Here is a 24936-nt window from a genome sequence, read left to right on the forward strand (position 1 = left end):
ACTGGATACAATAGGCATCTTAAAGAAGTAAGAGCAATTTAATACCTTCAAATGCACATTTTACATTTGATTCAAGCCTCAAGAAGGGAAGGGCTAGAGGAAGATGAGATAAAGAGATGAGGAACGAGAGAGTTAATAGGAAGAAGGGAAGAATACGCAAGGCTATAGTTATTTTCGCATTTACGTTTTCAGGGTAAAGAGTAGAATGCAGAGATCACTTTTCGTATACATTTTTGAAATTTCTCAGTGAGGGTTGTGGGAAAAATCATAACCCACGGGGCCGGATTCCATACATAGGCCACCGTTCCAAGTGTTTAAAAGGCGAGATGGGGCCAAATTCATGTGTCAGAAATTATAGTTTTGAATTTAGGAGAAGGAAAATAAAAAGTGGGATTAAAATTAATTTGACAAGGGTCATTATGGTCATTTCATTATATGAACTGTCATTCAATTCAACATACAAGAGGGGTCAAGAACCAAAATCATGTTATTCCTTTAATTTTACCCCCTACAAACTTTTTCCTGTCTCCAGTTCAATCTACCGTCCAATCCCTTTCCATTTTCACAAAAATAAAAAATAAAAATAAAAACCCTAGAAACACAACGCCCCTCTCTCTCACATAAGAAGAATGAGAGAAGAATAATTGTAATCATCCAGTATTAAGAGTTGAGTTTGCTCCACCCTTTTTAGGAAAAAGCCAGTCCCTTAACATTTTATGAAAACCAAAGCTGAAAGCTGCACCAATTATCCGTCCATCACCTTCCAATCTTTTCTCTATAGTAATAATATTGCTCTATCAAACCAAAACATAAACACCACAAGAGGGGAGAGATAGAGTCAAGAGTAACAGTAGTCATCTCAGTTGCTTGCTTGTACTCTCCCATCAATCTCATCACTTCCCTCTTCACATCAAAAATCTTCTTTTGGTTCACCAACTCCAGCTCCCTCCCCCTCTCTATCTCTCTCTTCCTCCCTCCCTCCATCTCTTTTCAGAAAATGGGAATTCTGTAATATCAATCAATTACCAGACCTTTTGTCTTCTTTTATTTCCCCTTCTTCATCAGTGTGTGGTTTCTCACTAAGGTTTCATAGTTAGAAAACAATATAAAACTTAAACTCTCCCTCTCCCTCTCCCTCTTCCTCTAGAAGAAACCCTAGAAATCAAGACTACTTAAAACAAAAGCAGAAGAAACCCTAATTCCATGGATTCAATCCAAGATATGGATGGAAGTTCTAGCTCTCACCATCATGAGATCACCATAGCATCAAGCCATAACCTAATTATCAACACATCCACACTGATGAACAGCACTGCTGCTAGTACTCCTACTACTTCTCTCGCAGCGGCTTCTGGAAGCTCATCTTCTCCTTCCTCATCATCTCCTGGTTCCAGCAGCCGCTATGAGAACCAAAAGCGGCGTGACTGGAACACCTTCGGACAATACCTCAAGAACCATCGCCCTCCGCTCTCTCTTTCTCGGTGCAGCGGGGCCCACGTTCTCGAATTCCTCCGGTACCTTGACCAGTTCGGCAAGACCAAAGTCCACACCCCAATCTGCCCCTTTTACGGCCATCCAAACCCACCAGCTCCCTGCCCCTGCCCGCTTCGCCAGGCATGGGGCAGCCTCGACGCCCTCATCGGCCGCCTCCGTGCCGCCTTCGAAGAAAACGGAGGCAAGCCTGAAGCCAACCCCTTCGGTGCTCGAGCCGTGAGGCTCTACCTTCGTGAGGTTCGTGATTTGCAGTCCAAAGCAAGAGGCATCAGCTATGAGAAGAAGAAGCGGAAGAGACCGCCGCTGCCTCAACAGTTGCCTCCACCGCCTCTGCCGCCGCCAGGTCATCATCTCCATCATCCCAGTCAACAATAAGGCAAAGCTAGCTGTTATCATCATCAACAACGGAAGTTATGAGGGCCGGTATTATCTTATTTATTTTCTTGATGCTTTTAAAATTTATGCGGTATTTAATTTTGGATGTTGTCAAATTAGGGTTTTAGTTAATTTATCAGTGGTTGTCGGTAGCCACTGCTATGCTGACTAAAAAGACCTGTGTTTTCATGAATTAATTCTGGCCTTCTTATCTATTTATCGCTTTGATTTGACTAATTAGATCTATCGTCTATGGGAAATTGTTCTGATTGAGTCAGTTTTTATGCAAAAACAACTGCTGTGCTTTTTTCCTTTTTTTTCCATGTATTTTTTTTCTTTTTCTTTTTCACTTGCTCTTTCTCTGAGGTAATGCCTACGAGTAGAAATTTCTCGAAAGATGTGGCTGGAAACTCCAAGTTAACTCAGTTTAATTCCTTTTTTTATTTTTTTATTTTATTTTTTATTTTTTTATTTTTTTGCAGCCAGTTTAATTCGTTTCTTGCAAAGATCTCTCTCTCTCTTTTTGGGTTAAGATACATAGCTTATTGAAAGGACTTCACACGAGGATCATATAAAAATGTCAGATATATACATATATACTTCCTTTAATGCTTGTGTCTTGTACATTGGTGCATATGGTCAGACAAGTCTCTCTTTATCTCTGACTTCCCTTGCTTCCCCTTCTCTATGCTCCTACCTTTTCCTACTTTACTGTTTAGGAATATTGATATATATATATGCGCGCGCGCGCGCCTTCTTCTTGTGGAAAAATTTACGAGAAAACAAAACTGTTTCGATATCAGTAGCTCACAACATATGTTAATTTACAATTATATATAGTTTGAGTTTCTATTAAGCATACTTAGCATAGTGATGTTTTTCAAGAAAATTCGCAATTAAACAAGGTACGTAATCATTCCTCCGAGTGAAATTTTCTCCAGAACTTCTGCCAATAATAATCCCCTTTCAAATTTGAACTATGCCTAAATTAACCACTCTTCAACTTAGAGCACTCTAGCTATTTACTTGTAAGATAAATGTGAGCGCTATTTACTTTGGTGTCATGCGTGTCATTTAGGGCACTGCCTTCACTATCGGTTTCAAGCACTTTTTTTTTTTTTTTTAACAAACGATATTATTTATAATATAGGAATGGGAGAGTGGGCTAAGTCTCATAATGAGTTAGCAATAATATGGTTCAAATTCGCTTTTGGCGAAAATCAAACTTTAAATCTATCACTTATTAATAAAAAAGAATACCACTAAACCGTAGTATTAATCAAGTAACGGTTCTCTTTAGTGAGGAATATAAAATAATATATATTATTGCTTGTAAAATTTCATATGCTGACTTTCCTTATATGTCAAATCAGTCTCAGATAGTCAGATGTTGCTGAACCAAACAGGAAATATAGTGGAATACTGCAAAAGAGTCTGCAACAAAAAAAGATGTGAATATTGTGGAATCTAGTGAGATTTATAATTTGGTGAAACACGGTTAATTAACTAAAAAAGCATTTAATTTATTTTCGATATGGCAAATCTTCGCATCCAATACTTTTCCATATTTTGATGCTATAGTTAGTTAGGGAAACATGTCTGCCATAGTATTTTATAGTTAAAAGTGCAAATTAGCTATGAGAAGTTGAGGGAAATCTTGTTTAATTTTTCAATCAGGCCGACAGCTTGTCAGTGATTGGATGATGTTGTGTCAATATTCCTCTAGGATTCTATTATTAATAAGTATTTAGATTAATTAAGAATTTATTTTCTATCAAACGGTAGAAACATTTATCAGACGTGAATGAAAAGTTGAAAACTATGTAAAAGATGATTCGGAGTTGAGTGTAGAAGAGAAAGAAATACCCTACATTAGTCAACTTAACTAAACAAATGTCTGCATTTTGCGTTGTTGATCATTATTTAGAAGAAAAAATAAGCTCTAGAATTAGTTAACAAATGATACGTAATATAGGTGCTGGAAAAAAACCGTCTTTTTTCCTTTCAGTGAAGTAGTGGGGCATGTAAGGCCACTTTACCTCTTAGAGGATCTATTCATTCTGCTAATGATTTCGGTTATCTATGGTGTGTTTTAGATTCCATGAAGAGACTCCATCATTAGTAAAATAAGGGAAACTGATTAAAACTTAAAAGCATGAACTTTATGGTGTCATCATATATATAGATATTATTAATTTTGAGATCAACCACTTTATGGATGCACCTGGAAATTATTTTGTAATTTACAATCATTCGTTACATCGGTTTTATTCATGTTGCTGATCTTATAAGCTTAAAATATATAGGCTTTTCAACTAAAATATTTTTTGAGATTGGTATAACTCTTTACTTTTATCATTGAGATTGAAAATCGATGGAACTGATTCCTGAGTTTGTCCATCATCAATCATTTTAGTTCTTTCGTGAAAAATCTCCGTTAAATTGAGGGTATTTTTATCCAATCGACCCCTGCACTTGTTTTTCCATTTAACGGAGATTTTTTTACAGAAGAACCAAAATGATTGACGGTTGACAAACTCATGGATCATTTCTCTCGATTTTTAACATTGAGGACTAAAGTGAGAGTTATGCCAATCTTAAGGACGATCATTTTGGCTAAAAAGTCAAATGTATGTATATATGTGTGTGTGTATTGTTAACTCATTGCAAAACGTCTTAAGTTTTTAGAGTCCGGTAGTTACCTGACATAGAATCAAAGCTCTTAGTCTAATTCTGTCTTGACCTGTTACTTGACAACTTAACTTTTTGATTAAAATTGAATCTGAATTCTCAGCTTGTTTTCATTTGATCACCTTGGTTTTGGTTGCAAAAATCCAGCCTCTGTTACAAATCCCTTTTTATATTGCGATTCTTTTGCCTCAATTGCTCACACACTCTTGAATTTCTTACACACAGAATTAAAAGTCGAGCAAAGAAATTGAAAATTCTTATATAAGTTTATGTGAATATATAGGATGTATTTTGGTGTCGTGTGTTCTTACTACCTACTGAAAGATCAAAGCTGAATTCAAAAAAGTATGTAGTTTGCTAAGAATTTTAGTATTTTATTTAACATATATTCCTATATTGTTTTTATTTTCCTTCTGAATTTCTAGTTTATGTGAAATAATTAAGCATAGAATTCTTCTTCAGCGTCAAATTATTTTCGTTACAAAAGTCATAGTAGCTAATTTGATATGAAATTATTCTTGATGAACATATAAATATTACAGAAGGTAATCCGTATTTTGCCAAACAATTCAGTGAAAAGAGAAGAGCTCCTTCTTAATTCATATAGATATGATCTCTTAATTTTATATATGCATCTTCATGTTTTTCATTTCTGTTCATTTCATACTTCATCATATTTGAACTAGCTTGTTAATCTATATACGGCTCGTTTGTTAGCTAGGACTGGATTGGATGGTATGATGATATTCAAGTTATGTTGAAAGAAGATGAAAAAAAATGTCCTACTTGTAGGTAAAGATGGATCACTCATTTAAGAAACTTATCCATTTTGATCATTTCAAAATGGTAGCTAGGAGTAAGATAAATTTTTTTCATGTCTAATCCTCACAAAATGAAAAATCAGCATACTGTAAATTTTATGAGATATTAATTCCAATCCAATCTTCATTATCGAAAGAGATTATAGTTTGTGCTGGATGTATTTGTTCATTTAAGTTAGAGAATTGATGGTTTTCTAAACTTAAACATCCATGCATGTAATTACCAATAAACGCAAAGGTTACATGCTTAAATAATTATCTTTTTTTTTAATAAAAGTTATCTTTTACACTAATTTATACTAAAGAGGAGAGAGAAAAAATTAAACCCAATACACAGTAAGTCGAAGAAAAAAACTCTAGCCATCGGTGAAATCCATCACTTACAAATAATTAACTATTTTTGTTTAACTTAAAAGGGACTGTCTCCGTCATTTTTAGTCCCATCAAATCATAAGTTAAGTGCAGAAGTTTATTTGTCTTTCAACTTCAATAATTCATATATATTATTTAGCTTTTTGAAATTTCTGGTGTTGGGGGAGAAGTGAAATTATGAAACTTTTCTATTAGTATTGCTAGGAGTCCTTTACTGTATAGGCTGGCCATTTTCAGTGATACGTACTTATCCAGTTATCCTTTTTGCCTTCTTTCGGCCGCATTAGGACTTCAAGGCGTTTAGATCTAGCAGCAGAAACAAGACACATGAAAAAAGATGGAGCATTTCTGTATTGATGTTAACCAAAATACAACGGATGGCACAGAGGCTATTTATAGACTACTAAACCACTAATAAACTGCTAAACCAACTCTAACAATTCCAACAACTCAATGCATCAAATGATGCCTGCTTCTAAATCAAAACGCATCAGGTAGTGAAACGGCACTTAATAAGATCGACCTCGTATTAATCGGGATAATAGCTGGATTTGTCTGATCAGCTTGCCATGCATGGATACTACTGAAAAGTTTAAAATCGTACTACAACCTTTCTTTTGAGGTCATACATGATTACAAGTGATTCGGCATTCAACTCGAGAACTTGAGCTATTAGCTAGGTTAGTATGTATACTGGACTGAATTCAACAGTTAAGTAAGTTACTTTTATGAACAGATGATCTTATGTGATCGTGACAATAAAAACTTTAGACCGTAAAAGTAAAAGTAAAATTATTATATTCCCTACTTAATTACATTAGACAATGTTTCATGTAACATTTAATTATATATCTGTTTTCTCATTGGAATTCATTTTTTTTTTTTTTACCATTACCATTACCATTATCATCAACATCATGCATGTCAGTTATGGAAGGCCATCCGACAAGAACTTCTAGATGGACAGAGATTTTCAAAGGTTGTGAAGACCGTATCCTAAAGGATCTTTCTCAACGAATGGAGATTGTTGATTTTATAGTCAATGACGACCAAATATGTCACTTTCATGGATGAAAATCATTGCCTAAAATTAGTGAAGCGGTCGTGTGTCCACCAATAATTTATGTTAGGAGAGAGTATCTCTATATAGATTATAGTGGTGTGGTACTTGAAGTTTATGACGGTATTACATACTGTTGAAGAGAAACTAAGAATGTTGTATCATTTACTAATATGGAGTTGAACAAAACAAATTAGCCTATATCATTTGCAATGAAATGTGGTTGTACTAATGGCTACCTAAAAGGGAAATTACTTCTATATTTTTCTCTTTATGCACATTTTTATTTTTACATCTTAATTATCTTCAACTTAAAGATCAGAAATAAACAAAATTGTGCATGAAAAAAAAAGTGTGAAATTTTATTTTTTAACTATAAAAATATATATCAAATAAAGTAAATTTATTGATAAAGACGTAGTACTGCAGATTTTTATTCTTAATATACATGATGTTTCACCACGGGTCAATGAACCCACAACAAACATATAATATGATTAGCCATAATTAGGTATTAAACTTTTCATGAATATATGTCATCTGTAAATTTATGTGACTTGGCACTTGATTCAACTAAGTGGATGGATACAATTACCTCTAGACGAGGTAGTAAGCAATGTAATCAGATTTGTTAACACCAAAATCTCTTACGTGAGCCTAGTGGTCCTAATACCATATTAACTACATTGAAAAAAATCAAAGAACGATGAAGAATTGAGAATGATTGAGAAAAATCAAAGAATGATGAAGAAGTGAGAAAGATGAAGAATTAGAACGAAAACTAAGACTTGTATTAACTAAAAAAACAATTACGCAGCTCTGTTTTTAACAGAGAGTCTAACAACGTTAACCAAACGCTAACCAAACACCAACAACCTTGTTGACTGTACTGATGACTTATACAATCGTTTAACCAGTGACCTAATGAACTGCAAACTTCATGTAATCTGTGTTTTAAGTTGAAGTAATGTTACTGTGAAGTAGTAGAGGAGTGTGCAATTGGGCAGATGCATGCCAGCAGAACAAATCGGGCAATAGAGGCCAAAACACTGGCAGAAAGCTAAGGCTGCCAAAAAATTTACCTTCCCCATAACTTGATGTGCTTTGCATGATTTAAGACTGTGAATCTGTGATGGACATAACCATTGCAATCTCAGTCAAGAAAAGTAAAAAAGTTCAATGGACAAATTAAGGACTAGGCAGTACAACTAGCTAGTCCACACCATGTTCAAACACCCTTCAGCCTCCCATTGCATGATTTAAGCCTGCAAACCACTCAAACTACTAACACATGCACCCCTACACATGCAGGGATAACAACGGTTTGGTTTGAGGACGGAAATACTATATCTATCTCCATAACCATAAAAATGAATCATATCCATAACTGCAAAATAACCATTGGGAATTATCCATAACTATATCCATCGGGTAACGGATTTCCTATCGGTTAACTGTTATATCCATCTTCGTCAAAAATAAAATATTATATTCATCCAATTGGCGCACAATAATTTAATGAATACTAATTTCGTCATAAATAGCCACGTCTAATAATAAAAAAACATAATAATAAATGAATTTTGTAGATATAAAAATAAGAGCATTGAATAAAACATTGATGATGTGATTTGTTGATATCTCCCATAAACATTATGTTTGATGCATAAGGAATATAATATAGGGTTCATTAAATACTAATACATTTTTTGAGCGAAATACTAATGTATTATATATTAAATATATTATCCGGTGAATAATGAATATAGTAATGATTGTATAGCTCCACTCAAATACAATATATTACATAAACTATGACATTATATAGTATATATTATTCAGTTCGGATTCAGGGACGGATACGGATTGAGACTTTTATAACCATATCCAAAACCATAACCAATTAAAGTTCAATGTTTTTCCCCATATCCATAATATACCCAAATTTTCATACCCAAATCCTCTTCATTTAGACGGTTATCCACGATTATCGGGTTTAACGGTTTGAATTCCCATCTCTACACATGTTATCCTATCTACAGTATATAGTATACTACTTAACAAAATTATAGCAGAAATTAAACTCTGGATCTCTCCCCTTCAAATTCTTTCATGTGCATGGACACCTGCCCTTACTTACATTTTTCGAGTTTGGACGATTCTTTGGTGTTTTTGTAATTTTACTATTATTAGGGAGAGAATGAGAGTTCGAAACAATTACAATAATTTAAGAGAGAGTGGGGTTTCAAACCTAGGACGCATGGGTAAAACTTCAACACCCTATCTACTAAAATATTAAACCACATACGAGTTTGGACGATTATTAGTGTCTTTTTTTTTTTTTTTTTTTGTATTAATGATTGAGCAATAATTCAAACTTAAGACTTCTTTCAATTTTTAAAATCAGAATTATGAATTGTTGTCGATTGCCACATAGATATTCAATTTGCAATTTATCAAGAAATAATTATTCATTTGAATGATCAAAATTTTGGTTCCTCATGTTTCACATCTTATATAACTCAATATATGATGTATCTCTATTAAATCAATTATTGGCTTCCTTTTTATATACAAAAGATAGGGCATTTACTAAAATATTTCTACAAAGAGTTGTTAATCCATCCACATCAAGCTCCAATACACTACAGTGTAGCATCAAACTTAATACAAATATGTCGTTTTCGTTGTTAAATAAATGAACCGGATTGCATCATACAATGTAATAGAGAGATTAATCAAATCGATCTATTACATAATTCGATCACTCATAACAGATTCTCTAACCTCTCTTTCTAAAAATACTATTAATCCACTAATCAAATGACACACTGGAGAGTAAAATTTAAAACTTACTCTAATAAAAACAGAAATTATTGTCGTTAGACTAATCAATATTACGTAAAATGGATCAACTTGTCAAAAACATGCAGCAAGTACAATGATCAAATGTGAAATGATCTAAAACACTTGTATTTGTTGTGCCTGTTTTGGGCTTTTAGGAAATGATCTTTCGTCCAAAAAAATGGCGATCAAATACGTATACGCAAGTGCCTCATCGAGTACGAGAATCCCGCGTTCTACGGTCAATTGTGAATAGGCGATCAAACTCGACGGAAAGAAGGGGACCCAATCAGGACAGCCCAACCGTGCACTCTCACGTGCGCACCTGTCTCTTATGTCGGCTTATGCTTTTCGCCTCGTTCTAAACCCTAGATCTCCACCGCAAATCACACCCTGAACACATAACGTGGCACGATCTCCTCCCTTCCTTTTGCAATTTCCTCGATACCCGTGAACCGTACGAGATTGTTGTCGCGTCCCCAACACAAAGTTATTGGCACTCGGGTGGGCCCTGATTAGTCAAAATTCCGACTTGGGTCCCACGTACTCCCTCCTCTTTTCTTTCTAGCGGTGCTATTGGACTTTTTAGGACGGGCATGAGATGTTTTTATAAAAAGTGAGTATAAAAAAATTATGCTTAAAAAGATATTTGATAAATATTTAAAACAACTTATTTTCACAGTTTTGGATTAAAAAAAAAGCTGAAAACGTGAAGCAGTAAAAATGAGCTTATTCTTACAGCAGAAACAGTTTTTTTTTTTTTTTTAAAAGCACAGCAATACCAAACAAACCTTTAAACTTCCCATTGGGGTGTGTAGGGATGTTGAGAAAGTTATTCGAAACTATTGGTGGAGAGGTAGTGATCAAAGAAAGGGTGTCCATTGGATTTCTTGGGACTGGCTAATGAAACAAAAAAAGTTTGGAGGTTTGGGTTTCAGTGATATCCAATACTTCAATCTAGCTTTTCTAACTAAGATTGGATGGCGCTTGACCCAAAATCCGACGTCTCTTCTAGCAACTGTTTTAAGAGACAAATGCTTTCCAAAGAAAACCTTAAGGGATGCCGGCAGGGCAAAGAATACGTCATGGGGGTGGAAGGGAATTTTTGAAGCTCGCAAGGTGCTTTACCATGGCTTAAGGTGGTGGGTGGGAGATGGAGCGTGCATTAATATTAGGGAGGACTCGTGGTTCCCGAAACCTATCACCTTCAAAGTCAGACTGAGAGATTGTTTGGAAGAAATTATGGTGTGTGACTTAATTGACCCGGCCTCAAAGTCTTGGAAGGCTGATGTAATCTCGGCTGGCTTTAATCGGGATGATGTGACTCAAATATTAAGTATTCCTCTAAGCATCTTTGGCAGTTGTGATAGACTAGTGTGGCACCATACTATGAACGGGGATTACTCTGTTAAAACTGGATACGGGGTGGTTGTGAAGCTGATGGAGAACGGAGCCCTGGGAAAGAAAGGACGCGGTGCGCCCAGTGAATACCAGAAGCAAAATTAGGTATGGAAAAAGATCTGGTGTTTGCAGGTACTCAACAAAATTAAAATTTTCATTTGGTGGTGTTGCAACAATTCTCTGGCAATTAGACATAACCTCCAGAGACGCCATATGAGGGTTGACAATATTTGTGGGGTGTGTAATACTGTTGATGAATCAGAAAATCATTTATTCTTCCAATGCAATCTCGGTCACCGATTCTGGTTTTGTTCTTCACTCCACCTAAATTCCCTAGACCTAATTGGTTGTGATTTCTTAGCAAGTTGGGAAAATTTCTGTAACCGGGTCAAGGATAGGGATAAGGCTAACCGAGATCTTACAAGAATTTGCTTTTGGCCTATGGCGACTCTATAAAAATAGAAACGAGGTGGTGTTTAATGGGTTGTATCGACAACCTATTGAGGTCCTGGTGACTTGGAGGAAGAACACATCTGAATTTAGAGATGTTGTGTCCTAGGGAGATATGGAAGATTGTCTAAAGAGCCTGAGTCCTCTAAAGATTGCGGTTCGACTGAAAGCTCACTGGCAGAAATTGAAGTTTGGTTTCATTAAGATCAATACTGATGCGGCTTGGTGCAAGAATACTTTGCGTGTAGGTGTTGGTTGGGTGGGTCGGGATTTTACTGGTTTGCTTCAAGCTGCAGGAGGATTGGGAAATGGTTTCTGTCACACTGCAACAGTTGCTGAGGTGTGTGCGATCCGTGATGCTCTGAAGGCTTGCATTGACAACGGGTTTGACAAGGTGATTATTGAATCGGATGCTAAAGTGATTATCCAGATGCTTAAGAAGGAAATATCGCTTGACTTTAGCATTGAATGCATTCTTGGCGACATTGAGCTTTTAGTGCGAAGGTTGACGTCAGTGACGTTTGCGTTTATGCCTGGGGAAAGCAATCGTGCCGCTCACTCGGTGGCTAAGTTTGTTTTAAAAGAGGGCTGAGTTTTTGTTTGGGACTGTATTGGCCCAGATTTTCTGTTTAATATTCTAGCCCAGGATGTATGTCACATCCCGGTCCGGGGCGGATTACTTCACATACATCCTGGCCCGGGGCGGATTACTTCCTGGACCCGCTCCACCATCGTAGCACAATATTATATTGTCCGCTTTTGGCTTACCATTCCCTCACGGTTTTGTTTTTGGGAACTCACAAGCAACTTCCCAGTGGGTCACCCATCATGGGATTGCTCTCGTGCGCTACTTGCTTAACTTCGAAGTTCCCATGGAACCCGAAGCCAGTGAGCTCCCAAAAGGCCTTGTGCTAGGTAGGGATGGAAATATACATATAAGGATCACTCCCCTAGGCGATGTGGGATGTCACAATCCACCCCCTTAGGGGCCCGACGTCCTCGTCGGCACAACACGGCCAGGTTTAGGCTCTGATACCAAATTGTCACATCCTGGCCAAAACGGATCACTTCCAGGGCCCACTCCACCACCATAGCACGATATTGTCCGCTTTAGGCTTACCATTCCCTCACGGTTTTGTTTTTGAGAACTCATGAGCAACTTCCCAGTGGGTCACCCATCATGGGATTGCTCTCGTGGGCTATTCGCTTAACTTCGAAGTTCCCATGGAACCCAAAGCCAGTGAGCTCCCAAAAGATCTCGTGCTAGGTAGGGATGAAAATATATATATAAGGATCACTCCCCTGAACGATGTGGGATGTCACAATGTAAACATTCCTATTTGTCTTTAATATATTCTATCTTCGGAAAAAGAAAAAAAAGAAAAAAAAAAGAGGGAAATTATTTTCTTTCTGATTATCTAAATTAAGTTTGTCAAGAAACATGAAAACATCACTTGATATTACAATATTATGGTCAAGTGATATTTTTTTTTTCATTTGTAAGTAAGAATTTTATATTTTATTCTATTTAATTAAAAACAAATTATTATAACTAGTCTATTGTAAAATTCTTCCTATATTTTTACTTTTTCAATGTCCGTTATATTGTACGTATTATAAAATAGAAAACTTTGCCAATATATACATTCGTGTATGTTTTTTCTCCCCAGTTACTATGCGAGAGTGAACTCGGTGGCCGGAGTCAGTAAACAAAGCTTTAGCTTGTAATATGTACAAAAGTGTCGTATATATAGATTTGTCGTATATATAGATTTGTTCATTACTGTAGAACTATGACTCCTTGCATTGACAAATAAATAATAGCAAAAATACTGAAGGTTTCTTCAATTCCTATCAAAATTAAAATTTTACACTGATTACAAAATATTAACATACAATATACAATAAACACTAATTACGGGAAATTTGATAAAATAGTTTGTGAACTGGCTTGATATTTTAAAAAGATTTGACACTGACTTGGTTAACAATATATTAAGTGCATCTGATCAAATAATTTGCTGCATTAATAAATGAAGAAGATGCAGGAAGATGTATTGAGGCGAGGGAGCCCTTCCTCTATGTGCTTCATATAGTTTCCTTTTGGTTGAAAAATCCCTGTGGATAAACTGTCATGACGAAGCTGTGAAGTGTGACCCTCACATATATATAGCTAGCTCTGGTGCTTTAGCTGATCTGTTGCCATCGTACTAGTTTATCAACGAAAGCTTGAATTTAAAGATACAAATACACGTTCTGAATAAAAGAATTTCATTGCGTTTAAATTTAATTTTTCGGGAACAGATGATTTCTCCTTGTAAGTTTGTGTGTCTTGGTTTGATGGGAGGAAGTGAATTTTTTGTATCAAGAATTAGCTGTAAAAAAATTTTCACGTACGTAAATATTGCCCTATTAGCTCCTGGCCGTGGACTTACTTGAGCTAATTAAGTTATATTAGTCAATTCACTTTGCCACATGAAATTAAGTGAAAAACAAAGTTCCAAGACCATATTCATCATTATTTCTTGAAGCTATTATTGCTAGATCATCGTGTACTTTTTTCTAGAGAAAAAAAGAAGAAGTTTAAACGTATGATTATTGTTTTAGAGGTAATCACCGAGAAGTAAAGGTCCCATTATAAAATAAGCAATATGGGAAGAACTCAAACTTTTTATAAGAATGTGTAAGGTTTGATCATAAACTCTCGATGTTAAAACGATTCTTCACATCCTCACAATATGTAACAATTCCCTTATTTAAACTGAACTGACTAGCTAAGGTTTAGGGTTTTGGAAATGAGGTAGTGATTTTCACACTCGCATCTTTTTTTATGTACTTCTTCTTTTATTTTGTCTTTTAATTCTTTTTTGAGTTATTCAACACTCGAAGGCTAGAAAAGAGTATAATAAGAGAGTAATTATGTCCCATTAAAATGATCTCGGCTTCTGATCCTTTTTGTTGAGTAGTACAGTTAAGAAACTAAGACACGTTTAGTTTTGCAGACAGGTTTATACTGGACGACCATGCATCCATTCCATGATCAATCCCTACCTAACTATTAATTTGGTTTTCACTTTTCAGGTCATTAACATGCATGCAGGGATCTAGTTTGACGAAAGGACACGATGCATGCATGGTTAATATATTTCTAGGTTTTCTCTCTGTCGCATATAGAGGTATTGTCCATATGTAGCTAACATAGCTAGACACATCAGAAAGAAATTGCTTAGATAGCGTTGGAATTAAGAGATCTCAAACCCTCCGCTATACAGTAGTAGTACGAGTACTGTTTACATTATTTTTGAGTACATTGACAACATTTAATGGGTTAGATAGTCAGTAGAAATCGATATCAAAGCCACAAAATGTATCATGTTTTCCGTCATTGCTGTAAAGTGTGATGTTGATGCACAAAATCGGCGAGGACTTTAGTACAACAGAAAGTGTCAAGTTTATGACCTTCACTAGGTTGTTCTGGTCATTAGTGTGGATAAGTATGTAAATGAATAGAAACAGGGAAGCAAATAACACAAGATGTACGTAGTTCACCCAGATTGGCTATGTCCACGAAGTAGAGGAGTTCTCATTAGTTGTGAAGGGTTTACACAAATACATAGGTTCAAGCTCTCTTTTTGTGAATTCTAGTGAATAGTTTAGTACAAATGACATTAGGGATTTTTGTGCGAGAATGATCTCCTTTTATAGAAGAGAGTTTCTAGTTTTGTTGTGACATTGACACGTGTCGTGTTGTGATTGGCCTCTGATATCGACACGTGTTGCGCTGTGATTAGCCTCTGATTCCGACACGTGTCACGTTGTGATTGGCCTCCTAGTTGGAGGAAAAGTTTTGTGGGTCTTTGACGGTATGCTTTTGACCGGTACTTAGTAGTTTCGGGATTGGTCAAGTATGGTACAAACACGTGATATGCTTGTTTATGTTACATAAGCAGGGAATGGTGTTTGTCTGTCGAGAATTCTCACTGCATGCATGTGGATGTACGTGGCCTAGGTTTTAAATTGAGAGATTTAGCATGGTTAACTATAGGCTTATAGCTGATCAATTAGCTTAGCCCTTTAAGATCGTTTCATAGATTAATTAACCTGTGGTCCTGGTCCTGTCCTTTTCAAACTCTTTTTCTGGAAAGACATCAGTTTGTTAGAACTTATTAAGGCTGCAGTGATAAACTTGTTGGATTCCAACAAGTGGTGTTTGTCTGTCGAGAATTCTCACTGCATGCATGTGGATGTACGTGGCCTATGTTTTAAATTGAGAGATTTAGCCTGGTTAACTAAAGGCTTATAGCTGATCAATTAGCTTAGCCCCTTAAGATCGTTTCATAGATTAATTAACCTGTGGTCCTGGTCCTGTCCTTTTCAAAATCTTTTTCTGTAAAGGCATCAGTTTGTTAGAACTTATTAAGGCTGCAGTGATAAACTTGTTGGATTCCAACAAGTGGTATGAGTTCAATCTCCTCTGTAACGGCATAGAAGCTTTTTGGACTAGACTGCTAGTGCTAGCTAGGGCTGCTACCTCACTTATGTATATAACTCGTCAATCGGAATTTATTCAGTCAATCGTGATCTTCTATTTGATTGTTTGCGGATTAATTTTAGGGAGTAGGATTTTTTTCCCCTTTTTTTCCCCCTCCTCTTCCATCTCCTCCTATTTGAACAGTCACAGTTAAACCACGTTAACATCTTATATTAATTTTTCATAGAAAGAAAAAGAAAAAATAAAGAATGTGAGAGGAGAGAGATATAAGAAAATGACAAAAGAAGGGTAGAGAATCCTAATCCTAATTTTAGTTGCACCAAAGAACTCATGATCACCTCAATACATGGTTCAATATACTTTTGTCTTCTCTTTTTAAAATTATTTTTCTTGAAATTTCTATCTTATCTCTAGATCTACCGAAAAAAAGTTAAAAATAAGATTTTCGAATTAGTTTAAGGGGTGAGGGAGGCTGAGCTAATGAATTAGATTAGTATAAATCTAGGATTTGAGTTCGTCCAATGCAACAATTAAAACATGTTAAACAAGATGATTTTTTTTGTTGACAAACAATAAATAATTTCATTTAGCAGGAATATCGATGTTTACCACCTCTGCTAATTATATAAACAACCATATCGATTCTGAACCATCCCAATAAATAAAATGAACTTGAAGATTTAAGTGGTTCGTCCCTTAAAATTTGACTACACTCATGATGTTGCTCGGATTATATTGATATCAAGATTAAAAATAATGCTCGGTAATAAATGAACTCTCTCTCTCTTTTCAGTCATTATTTGACCCCAATACAGGAGGTTTCCCAACCCTTTATATAGCCCTCAATGAACCCCTCAGCCTTGGGTCCTACCAACTTGGCATTTAATGCACCACCTCTCTGTAGACTATCATACTGACACCATTACACCTATCAACCAGACATTCGACGATGAAGTGATATGTGTTTAGTCAAAATCACACATTCTGTTAAAGTGATGCGGGTGGAGAGGTTGTCCAACCCCGCCTCTCCGAGCGCCATTTGGACAACCTTTATGTCCCATCCTAGGTCTTTGTCACTGATGATGGGCTGCCATGTGACCTGATTGACATCTGGATAGACCTGTTGCTGAAGACTTGGACCATAAAATTGTCAGCTGCCGAAGTGCCCCTGTCGGTCAGAAAGCTCTTTGCATATCCAAGACGAACTGAACTCATAGGTGATCGGCTTTAGCACTTGAGGGTATTTTCTTCTAAGCCCTTTGGGCTTCTCGATCTCCTTGAGTTTTAATGGCTTCTTTCTCGACATGCACCAATACGTGGGCCTAAAAATGTCCAAGATTAACAAGTATCATTGTGGGCCTAAACATGTCCAAGATTAACAAATATCATTTTCATACCTGACATATCCTATGTTACTAATACAAGAAATAAACACGATTGTCAGACATTAATATCTCTAATTTATACTTGAACAATCAGGTATGAGATTACTAACAATCATGTATTGTTCTTATTCATGCAATGTGATGGATGTAGCAAATTCATGCATGTGACGGTCCTTTAGTACAAAAATTTCTAAAGAAAGGATTGTCTTAGAGGGAGGCTCCATCTTCTCTCTAGACTTTCTCCCATCCCCATCCCTGTTTTGATTCGAGGGCCGGCCTCTTCAGCTGAAGTGGTGTCATCATCTCTCCTTTTCTTTTGCCTCCGTCAAAATCCTCACCTCCTTCAGCCAAAGATTTTCTGCCTATTGACTTGGCCCTCAATCCCCCACTTGCTCCGCCTTGCGCTCCCCTATACTCGCCACCTGCCACCAGATCTGAAAGCGTATGCGTGACGATGTCTTCATTTTCGCATGACTGCTCCTTTCCTTATCTTTTGACTTGTTTCTACAGCGGTGGGGTTCTTTTGCAGCGCCGGTGGCAGCTGTGTGGGTCTAAGATGTGATGTTAGGGTTGAATAATATTAGGTAGATCAAATTTACAAATTATATGATGGATAACCAATGAAAATGAGTACGTTAATCAAGATCTAAGTAATAATTTAATTATTAATAACCACGTCTTGTAATTTAAATAGATGGTTTCTTAGTTTTACCCGTTTCGGGTTCTTTTACTTTTTGGGTTTTAGTGTTATGTTTGGGTTGACGTGTATTTTTCTTTTCTTTTTTCTAGTTTTTATAGTGGGTTGTGGAAAGTGGAATGGATATTTTTGTATTTTGGTATTTTTGGACTGTTAGTTAGTTTTCGTTAAATAAAATGCACTCTCATTATCAATGAAAGAAGAACATAGGATTGTCTTGCACAGTTGTACTTTGTGTAGTGGATCAGATGAAATTGGGCCTAATATTGTAAAAAACCCACCCAATATTAGACTGAAAATTTGAACGTAGGGCCTTGTTGAAAAGTTCAATTTGAAGCCCAACCAAAACCAAACTTGAGGCCCATAATTTCACACCCGCAGAAAGTAGACATTTATCTCCAAATTATTAATTTATTCTGATTTCAGCGCCACCGACACCAGGCGTAGATCTCCTTCTTCTCTCTCTCTCTCTCTGTGGAAGCAGAGGAGTACAGAAATCATCAATCATGGGTTCTCTGCCACCTTTTTTCTCAGATTTCATCAATCCGCATTCTCCTCCCAATACCAAAACCACCACCACCACCACCACAACAACCACCCAATTCTCCTCCGCCTCCTCCTGCATTGACGAAACTACCCTCCTAAACCTTTTCAAATCCCAACAGAGCCACCTCAACTTCTTCTTCCAGCACCTGGACCTGCCCCAGACACTGGCCTTCACCCGCACCCTCCTCCTCCAATCATCCGCCGGCGCCACTATATTTTTCTCCGGCGTAGGCAAGTCCGGCTTCGTCGCCCACAAGATCTCCCAGACCCTCGTCTCCCTCGGCATCCGCTCCGGCTTTCTCTCCCCTCTCGACGCCCTCCACGGCGACATCGGCGCCCTCTCCAAAACCGACGTTTTGGTCCTCTTCAGCAAGTCCGGCACCACCGAGGAGCTCCTCCGCCTCGTCCCCTGCGCCAAGGCCAAAGGCGCCTTCCTCATCTCCGTCACCTCCGTTGACGGCAATGCCCTTGCCTCCCTCTGCGACATGAACGTGCATTTGCCAGTGGAGCGAGAGCTCTGCCCCTTCGATTTGGCTCCGGTCACCTCCACCGCCATCCAAATGGTCTTCGGCGACACCGTGGCGATCGCGCTCATGGGCGCCAAAAGTCTCACCAAAGAACAATACGCCGCCAATCACCCCGCCGGCAGGATCGGCAAATCCCTTATCTTCAAGGTCCGATCTTGCTTTTTCCCCAATTTCAATCATCTTCAATCCAATCTTAGGGTTTTTCTTTTCTTCTAATTTCTGGAATTTTGCAGGTCAAAGATGTAATGAAGAAGGAAGACGAGCTTCCGGTGTGCAAGGAAGGGGACCTGATAATGGAGCAGCTGGTGGAGCTGACGAGCAAGGGGTGCGGTTGCCTGCTTGTGATCGACGCCGAGCACCGCCTGATCGGCACGTTCACCGATGGAGATCTGCGGCGGACTCTCAAGGCCAGTGGGGAAGCTATCTTCAAGCTCACGGTTGGGGAAGTGTGCAACAGACACCCCAGAACAATTGGTCCCGACGCCATGGCAGTTGACGCCATGCAGAAGATGGAAGCGCCACCGTCGCCGGTTCAGTTCTTGCCGGTCATCAATGATCAGAATCAAGTGATTGGGATCGTCACTTTACATGGATTGGTTTCAGCTGGCCTCTGAAACATGTAATTCATTATCTATGTATGATTTGATAATTCTTTATATACTACATTTGTTGTACAATTTAATACGAAGATTATCGGTTCTTCTCTGGACACAACGCCCGTTCTTCGTTGCAAAACAGACTGTTAATAAAAATTAACCATCACTGTCATCACTAATAAGAATTGGACCCTGAGAGCATGCTTCTCTTGGGATTTGATTCTTAGAAGCCAAATGGCTCGAAGTCGATGCCTTATTGTTGCCGGCCGGACGACCATTTGGAAGCTTCCGGGGAACATTGCTTTTCACCGGAGGGGAGGGGCGTTTTGTCTTCCGCGCAGAAGAATGTTTTCACTTGTACTTGCAGATGAAACATCGGATGTCCCCTCCATCAAATCTACTGGCACTTTCGGCGGAAGAGTAGAATTGCTTCCTGTTGTGTTTGTGATGATGGTAGGTCCTGCTATATTCTCCTTTTCCATGATGCTAGCAACCCAACTCCTACTGTTCCCTGTGGCTGTGGCAGAGTCAAGGGATCTCGTTGGATGATCATTTGAATTTGATTTCACAGCCTCTCTAGCTGCTCCGAGCAGTAGCTTATCACGAGATATCGAAGTTGTCCTCCCCTGTTCACAGTAAAGTTCAACGGCATGCTGTCCAACTTTCTAAGCGTTACTAAATGATCGTCCCAATTTATGAACGCACCTCAATTTCCTCAGTTGGATTTTCAGCTATACATTTATATTCAGCGTCAATGTTCTCTAGTGATGGCACCCACTTATCTAGGCCACCAGCGATTTCACTTTTGCGGAAATATTGATGCTTGAAATGTTCAAAACCTTTGACATAAGAATGTTCAGTTTCACCTGGGCTTGAGGTAGATCCACAGTCCAATCCCACTCTCAAGATTCTTCTTCTCTTCTTTTTTCGGCTTCCATTTTACTCGGTGAATACTGATTTCGTAGCCCATCAATTCGCTGAATATGGGTAGAAAATGCAGAACATTTCCATATTTTGTTTTAATAAGACATGGAGGTTTCCAGGAGGGCGGAGGAATAATCCGACATATACCACATTGCTCTGCTCTTGCACGTATGTTTGCAACATACTTAAGAGTGTCTTTAAATTCCTGCAGGACAAAGCCAAACTCCTTTAGAAACTCAAGGACTGAAATTTTATAAGCAAAAATTGAGCATTAAAACAAAGGGTTCGGCGAAGATGTCTGTCCTGGAACAAATGAAAATGTCGTAAAAGTCAGAAAAAGGATCACCTCACCTCTTCTGTTGGGTAGAAAAGAGGTGCTTCTTGAAGGACATCTGTTCTTGCCTCTTCAGGATGCCACCTTCCTGTCACCTATATCAGGAATTCACAAGGATTATGTAAAAGAGCGAACTGGACACAGTAGTAATTTTTGAAAATCAAGGACAAATGCAAAGGTTGAAAGTTGAAACTAGTACCTAAGAACTATACAATTCAAAGGGAAGAGAATCAACTTAGTGAACGAAAATCAACCTTCAGGCAACCACTGCAATCTTGACATCCGTGAGTAACACCTTTGGGAAGGCAAGATTTTGTAAGGGGGTCCTGAAAAGCAAAATGTATATAACTTCAGGAAACTATTACTGTGGTGAGATTTTCATACAGTAGCTCTCAACACTTTTCCTTTTGACAAATGATAAGAACACAATACATGCACCAGCAGGGGATTGAGCACTGAGTCTCACCCTTCACCATTCTTCCTAAACGGGAAGGAGGTTATGAGGTTCAAAGACCTAGATATTTTCAAGTACATATTTGAGAACATTGATTATCCATTTAAAAGCGTCAGCCATGTCAACGGTATAAGAGCAAATACATTGAAGATACATACAACTTATCCACTTTTGATAATATTCTGTTTTCTCTAAGCACTAAATCCCGGCATCCTTTTTTACTCCCAGATAAAAAACCTCGGTATCGTCATACAAAGCATAATTAATACTCTTTTCTTTAGCTAAGATGGTTATGAACCGTGCAACCTGGAGTTGTTCCTCTCTAGACACATACACAAGCTCCTAATCAGCAGTGTATTTGCAGCATACATAACCAGGTTGAGACTCAATTCTGATGTACTAATGTGTTTAAGAGCAGCAAATAAATATTCACACAAGCACACACACACAAAGGACGAAGAGAGGAATAGACCGTATTAAAGTGTTCAGACTCAGATTCCTCGGTGTTGAGATCACTTTGGTCGAAAAGTATCCATGGCCTTTGTCTTTTCAACTTATCCATGTCAGTCAGGTCAGACGCGGTATCCATCTGGACTGGCCCTTCATTAGAAGCATCAACAAAGGCATTGGAACTATTAGTTTCTTCAGCATGAAGGATGTACGAGACACAAAACCTGGAGGAACTGAATTATGTGCCATATTCTCACAATGAAGGTAAGTTGTTACTGTGTTCTACAACCAACGGTACCGCAAAAAAGAAGTGAAATTTGAAAAATCACTCAAAAGAAAACCAGATACCCAACAAAGTGATTGGTGAATACATTTATTCACAATCTAAAATAGCGTACAGAGAAAACATCGAAGCGGTAACCATTGTCCAACAGTTCACACAAGTTGCACCATTGTTAGGATGACTAACAAGAACATATTAGCTCAAGAAAGCCAACAAGATTAAAAGAAACACAGGGATGACCACGTTGGTTCCAAACATACCAAAAGGAGATTGGGGTTTACAATTACAACCTGTGATCACATGTAATTGACTATTGTCCAGTTCAGTAATTTACACTAGTGTGGTGGGAAAAATTAAAAATTAAACACATAGAGAAAAACGTGAATAAAAACTGAACAAATAATATAACAAAAAAACAATGTAAAAAATCAAACAATTGAGAATCATCAATCCCATTCAACCATGCAAACAAATCTTCCCTGCCCAATTAATCACTCAGCATAAAATAAATTGGGTTTACTCCAATTTGACTAAAACTAAAAACCCAGAAATTTAAACAATCACTTAGCCCCACACAGCAGTTCTTCATCACTAACAATCATAAAATACATCAAAAATAAAACACGAAAACACAAAACTCCTACTTTTTGCAGGGGAGTGAAATTAACGCTTACCCAGAAGCGGAAAATGGCGGGAATTGTTCGTCCTCCGGTTGAAATTCAGGGTTTTTAAAGGAGTTTCAGGTTTTTTGCTGGGCAAATGAACACGAAAGGAGTACGACCATGGAAAAGGAGAAGAGAAAAAAAAATGTCCAGGACTCTGTGATGGTGTGATTACAAGGAAATGGACCTCCTCTGGTGCACATGGGGGTGGGTTCGGCACTGTTAGCGTATCAAAACTCTTATACTAATTATCGTATCAAATTTTCGGTTAAAATCTATTATCATTATCGTATCAAAATTTTAGCATACTGAAGTTCAGTGTTGCTAAATAATTCGGTTTGTATAGTATGATAATGGTAATTGTCATTTTATTTTAGGACAAAAGTTTTTTATTATTTTTTTTTAACCCAATTCAATGGCAAAACCCTTTTTTTTTTTTTTTTTTGGCACCTTTATCTCATATATTGTAGTCTAAATTTATCAATTATTCATCATTTACAATTCACACACATAATAATTCAAATGATACATCAAGATTCATGATGAAAATTAAGCTTGCAATCCAAATAGAAATTACGAACCAAAACAAATAAAAGTTAAAGTTTCAAACCAAATGAAATTTGGAACTAAACTTCAAAAAGTAAAATTCATTGATCAATTCTTCAAGTTTGAGATGTTGAAGATTTTGGAAGAGGCATTAAACTTGTAGAAGATTGAGCTAGTGTCAAGCATACATCTGAAAAAAGGAAACATATTATTAGCAAAAAGAAGATTGAGCTTGTGTCAAGCCTACATTATAAACGAAGAAAACATATTAGTAGCAATAAGAATTAAAGTTGAAAACCGTTTAATAATAAATTTACTAAACAAAAATTTAAATATATCTTACTTGTTTCCACTTCTTTCATTTCCTTGTAAAATTGAAACATATCTTCCGTTGGTTCCCTATAGAAATTTACTTCATCCGTCTCAAGTGTAACATCCCGTCCCGAAAATATCGAAATGTGCGTGTGAAATGACACTTTTACCCCTAGTCCGTTTCTTTTACGTTTAATCGTGTTGTGAGCCTTGTTGGCATGTTTGGAACCATACACACACTCCCACACACTCCACTTCTCTCTGTTCCTTTCCCTGTCTCTCTCCCGTGCTCCCTTTCCTTTCCCTTTCAAACACATACGTACGGACACACCAAGAACCCATCAAATCTTTGCAGATCGAGGGAACTAAACCCATATTCGAGCTCGTGAGGTTGAGAGGAGCACGATCGTACCATTTTCAGGTAAGACTCCGACGTTTTCACGTCGATTTCACAAGGTCCGATTTGAGTACTATTCATGCAAAAATAATTTAGCACGTTTTTGGGATTTTGAAGCTCGTAGGTGACTTAGTGAGGTCCCAAGGAGTCTCGGAGTACTTCGTTTGAAGAATTTGGACGTCGGGATCGTCGTGTTCGAGGTTGGCCGGATTTTGGAGTTTGGTGACAGGTATGATCTAGTAGTTTTTAGCCCTTAAAAATTGTATGGACGTGTTCTACTAGTCTAGGGCTTCATTTTGGTGCAAGAATCGTGAAAAATGGTTGAGAAACGAGAGAGAAAACACGGTTTGCAGGTTTCGCGATTTTCCGGCGCCGGAGGTTAGCCGGGAAAGGAGACGGAATATTTCGTCAAATCTGACGGAATATTCCTGACGCCGTTAACGGAATCCGTTAGAAATAACGGAATATTCCTTACGGCGTCAGTTGACGCCGTCAGTGTGCCAGGCACGTGCCTGCGCGTGGCCAACGCGTGCGGCGGTGAAATTTTTTTCTAAAAATTTGGGTGTGATCCTGAGGTTGTGTAGAGCACGTTGGTATATTCATTTGTCCAATTTGAGCAATGTATAAGAAGTTATTACGAGAAGTTGGTTATGTGCTTTAAAATTAACGTTTCTATAGTTATTTCGCATATAGGTGATACATATCCCGAGGACGAACGTGGTCACTCGAGGCAGGGGGCTACGACCCTTCCACATACCAGTGAGTGGGCTTTTGGTTTTCCGTATATACCTATATACTTATATTTTTCCCAGAAATTGATTTA

At 37.6% G+C, this 24936-nt stretch overlaps 4 protein-coding genes across 4 annotated transcripts; 3 read left to right on the forward strand and 1 right to left on the reverse strand.

Moving 5' to 3' along the window:
• Positions 1 to 525: 525 nt before the first annotated feature.
• On the forward strand, positions 526 to 2106 carry LOC137726727 (protein LIGHT-DEPENDENT SHORT HYPOCOTYLS 4-like). Its single transcript, XM_068465682.2, has one exon. The coding sequence runs from the start codon at positions 1204 to 1206 to the stop codon at positions 1867 to 1869; it is 666 nt and encodes a 221-aa protein (XP_068321783.1). The 5' UTR covers positions 526 to 1203; the 3' UTR covers positions 1870 to 2106.
• A 9517-nt stretch (positions 2107 to 11623) lies between these two features.
• On the forward strand, positions 11624 to 12100 carry LOC137724748 (uncharacterized). The gene has a single exon (XM_068463458.2). The coding sequence runs from the start codon at positions 11624 to 11626 to the stop codon at positions 12098 to 12100; it is 477 nt and encodes a 158-aa protein (XP_068319559.2).
• Positions 12101 to 18243: 6143 nt separating this feature from the next.
• On the reverse strand, positions 18244 to 23060 carry LOC148696738 (putative lysine-specific demethylase JMJ16). Its single transcript, XM_088694262.1, has 5 exons — positions 22871 to 23060; positions 21936 to 22063; positions 21264 to 21335; positions 21027 to 21104; positions 18244 to 20880 (listed from the first exon to the last, which is right to left on the reverse strand). The coding sequence occupies exons 2-5, from the start codon at positions 22050 to 22052 to the stop codon at positions 20614 to 20616; spliced, it is 534 nt and encodes a 177-aa protein (XP_088550388.1). The 5' UTR covers positions 22053 to 22063; positions 22871 to 23060; the 3' UTR covers positions 18244 to 20613.
• LOC137725490 (putative arabinose 5-phosphate isomerase) lies at positions 18589 to 19869 on the forward strand. Its single transcript, XM_068464196.2, has 2 exons — positions 18589 to 19302; positions 19389 to 19869. The coding sequence occupies exons 1-2, from the start codon at positions 18589 to 18591 to the stop codon at positions 19767 to 19769; spliced, it is 1095 nt and encodes a 364-aa protein (XP_068320297.2). The 3' UTR covers positions 19770 to 19869.
• Positions 23061 to 24936: the final 1876 nt, after the last annotated feature.

Source organism: Pyrus communis, chromosome 5, assembly GCF_041283825.1.
Source record: "Pyrus communis isolate YQ-2024b chromosome 5, ASM4128382v1, whole genome shotgun sequence".
Lineage (NCBI taxonomy): Eukaryota > Viridiplantae > Streptophyta > Magnoliopsida > Rosales > Rosaceae > Pyrus > Pyrus communis.